Below are 3521 nucleotides of genomic sequence, written 5' to 3'. Positions count from 1 at the left end.
GCTGGCATCCTCTTGAAAAATGGTGTGATAAAGTGTCGAACCATTTCATGTCAGGTCTACAAAAATCAAACGAAAATCAATAGTTATGGGTAGGGGTGTCAAACGGTTAGGTTGACTTGGTTTTGGTTGGATTGAATTGATTTTGATTTAAAGATGAGGGAGATCAATATCAATTCATTAAAGAACTTCGATTTTCTATTGATTTAGATTTTGATGCAATTTGATTTTGATTTTTTAACATCAATTTAAGTCAATTTATTATCAGGATTGAACTCTAATGAATTTTACATTTGTAATTACCGTACTAAAGATTTGGCAAAAATCCTTTAAATTTGTGATGAAATCATAGTTATATCATTATAAGATAATTAATACTGAAACCAATGATTAACTAATTACTAAGAAAATAAATAATATTGAAAAAAAAAAAGTAAACCCTTCTATCCAATTATTCATTTAATATGGAAATAATTTTGTATAGTGAACAAGGAGATCCATTAAAATTATTGTTACAATTTTATTTTTCTATTCATAACCTCATATTCATTGATTTGTAGCAATTCCCTTTACAATAAAAAATATTCCCACTGATATTATAAGAAATGGATAATATATTCACCTATTTATAACCTCACGATCACATTTTTTTTTATCGATTTCATTCAGTTTGGTTATTGGTCGGTTCAGTTTAGTTCGATTTTCTGTTAGTCCCCACATACCTCATTCCAAAATCGAAAAGGATTGATTTGATTTGATCTAGGTTTTTAAGGTCCGTTTCGATCGATTTTATCAGTTCGAACTAGGTTTTGACACCATACGTATACATTACTTTATGTTTTTTCCATCAAAATCAAACCAACTCAAGTTGATTCAAACGAGTTGGTCTGTTTGATAACCCTAATTCCATTCGTCCAATGGGGATATTGAAATGGGAACCATTTCAATGAAAGAGATTAATTGAGTTTAAATCTAACATTTTATAAAAGGGTTTAAAGTTCTGACGATCCTGGAGTAAAAATCTATGTTCATGTACAACTTGAATTATCACCACATTGTAGTTTCATTAGAGCTCAAATTTGACTTCAATGTCATTAAAATCAAACATAGAATGTCTTCTAATGTGTGTGTTTCATTGTGGCATGATGAATTTTGGCTGTAATCAGGTGTCTATTACATGACTATAGATCACTTTATAGTCGTTTAATTGGCATATTCGGCACTTCAGACTTTAGTACTTAATGATGATTCCTCAATTGAATCTTGTTGGAAGCTGTAAACAATTTTAAATAACAGCTCACACAGAAAAATAAGCTAGAGTGCAAGTATAATGATGGCTTTTGTAAATTTTGCATTTTTTGGTTAAGAAAAGTTCAAAATAACAGCTCATACGTAAAATCCATTTTTGTTTACCTTAAACTTCATCTAAAGAATAAAAACCAAACATATAGAAGGTGGTAAAATGATCATTTTGCGTCTCTTGTGAAAATTTCAGCCCTATTGACACGGCATTGGGCTCACATTGTTTTCAAAAATCCTTCACCCATACAAATATATGAGAAAAAGAAGCCTAAAAGATAACGTGGCCCCAACATCAGTTCACCCCTAATAATGTCATTTCATACCTAATAAAATATAAAAATCTCATCCTTATTAATGTTTTAACTAGTGCTCCCATTGACCCACAAGTTGATATATAGACTAAGCTACCTTTCAAAGAACTCATTCCTTAAATATATAATTCACTTTGTGAAGACTTTTCTCCTTTCTAATGATAGAGAAAAAAATAATTACACTAACTAGTAAGAGAATTTGACATGACCCTCTCAACGTGCACTTGGAAAACACTAATGTCACAGGGAACCCGCCACTAATTACAAAGCTCTAACAAAATATCGAGAAGGATATCACCCTTAGGTGCGAAGCAATTGACTCTATTTGTAAAGTAGCCATTTTCCTTTTGTTTTTGGGTTGGGTTGGGTTGGGTTGGGTTGGGTGGGGTGGGGTGGGGTGGGGGGGTGGTTTCATTCAACAAGTCAAAAAACCCTTAGCCCTCCACAAGATAGTGGTTATAGATCAGCTCAATTAGGAGAAAATGGTTGTACGCGAACTGAGGCTGAGCTCTATGCTACCCCCAAGAAAAATATATTAAAATTGAAAAAAAATAATAATAATAATACAAGCTCTTCTGTTTTTCGAAGCTTACTTTACATTGGAGAACTCCCACTCAAAAAATATTTAAAAAATAAAAAATATTAAAAAAATAAAACCCAAAAAGATCAAAAAACAGATTTTTTGTTAAAAAATGAAAAGAGAAAAAGAAAAAATCATGTAGTCTTCCGTCACATGATGGAACAGGCATTAGGGTTATCGTCGCTGAAGGCAGAAACGTATCTCTCTTCCAAGGAGCTGGCATGTGCTAGCTTGGAGGACTGTGGGTCCACCAGAACGTTGCGCACATACCCAGATGGGGCTTTCTTATCGTACGCCCCAGGAGCGTATGGGTGGGCCACCATTTCGTATGGGATGTAAGGCCAGAATTCCGCCTTCTTCCCCGTCCGGTAATGAACCCTGTGCAACACCTTCTTTGGGTCCACATACCCAGTAACTGTGAGCTTGTTCTTCTTAGGTTCCACGTCCACTTGGGTCACTCCCTTCATCCCGTCCACTGATTTCTTCACTTTCCTTTCACATCCTTCACAGTCCATCCTCACTTTTATCTCCACTGTCTATAACAAACCAGAGTAGCCAAGTTAGAGACCATCTAGAAAGAAGAAGAAGAAGAAGAAGAAGAAGAAGAAGAAGAAAAAAAAGAAGGAAGGGTAGCTAATCATAAGATTTTGTGATTTACCTGCAATTGCTTGTGTTTCTTAAGCCTCTTACTATTGCTACTGTAAGAGAAATCAAAGATTTCAGAGATGTGATCCAGAGCACCCATTTTGGTCGATCGATCGAACTTTCTTCTCTTACGAATGATGAAATTGAATTAGTTTGAAATTTGAGAAGTTGGAAAGGCAGTTTCTGCTGTGGAGATGTGGAACTCACTCTCCCATATTTATATACCGCGAATCTCCGACCGCGTACTGCGGCCCAAAGTAACGGGATTAGGACATTGTACTAACCATAAGTTGACGCGTGTTATTTTAGATACGCGTCCCTTTTATATATCGACACGTGTGAATGTAGGTTGCGGTGGGATATTTCGTGGAAAGAGAGTTGTTATCGGATCTTTGTCTTATTAGCTCTACAGTCCAAGTACTGTACTGACAAGACTCAAGAGTCGAGGTTTCTGAGATTTATTTCTGACAGCTACTCTCTCTTTTTGTTTTTTTGGTAATTGACAGCTACTCTCAATGGGGAGCCGAAAAAAAATGGGAAGCCCCAGCAGACTCACAGAGACGTGGGCCAGGGCAGGAAAGAACCGGTCACAATTCACACAGTACAGTCCAATGGTTTCACGAACAAAACTTGGAGAGGAAGGAAGGGGGTGGCGCCGTGGCGGTGGCTTTTTTGTGTTTTTTTTT

At 35.9% G+C, this 3521-nt stretch overlaps 1 protein-coding gene across 1 annotated transcript; it reads right to left on the bottom strand.

Moving 5' to 3' along the window:
- Positions 1 to 2099: 2099 nt before the first annotated feature.
- LOC122083476 (heavy metal-associated isoprenylated plant protein 27-like) lies at positions 2100 to 3017 on the bottom strand. Its single transcript, XM_042651305.1, has 2 exons — positions 2849 to 3017; positions 2100 to 2726 (listed from the first exon to the last, which is right to left on the bottom strand). The coding sequence occupies exons 1-2, from the start codon at positions 2933 to 2935 to the stop codon at positions 2340 to 2342; spliced, it is 474 nt and encodes a 157-aa protein (XP_042507239.1). The 5' UTR covers positions 2936 to 3017; the 3' UTR covers positions 2100 to 2339.
- Positions 3018 to 3521: the final 504 nt, after the last annotated feature.

This window comes from Macadamia integrifolia, chromosome 7 (genome assembly GCF_013358625.1).
Source record: "Macadamia integrifolia cultivar HAES 741 chromosome 7, SCU_Mint_v3, whole genome shotgun sequence".
Lineage (NCBI taxonomy): Eukaryota > Viridiplantae > Streptophyta > Magnoliopsida > Proteales > Proteaceae > Macadamia > Macadamia integrifolia.
This window is presented reverse-complemented; position numbering and strand designations above follow the sequence as displayed.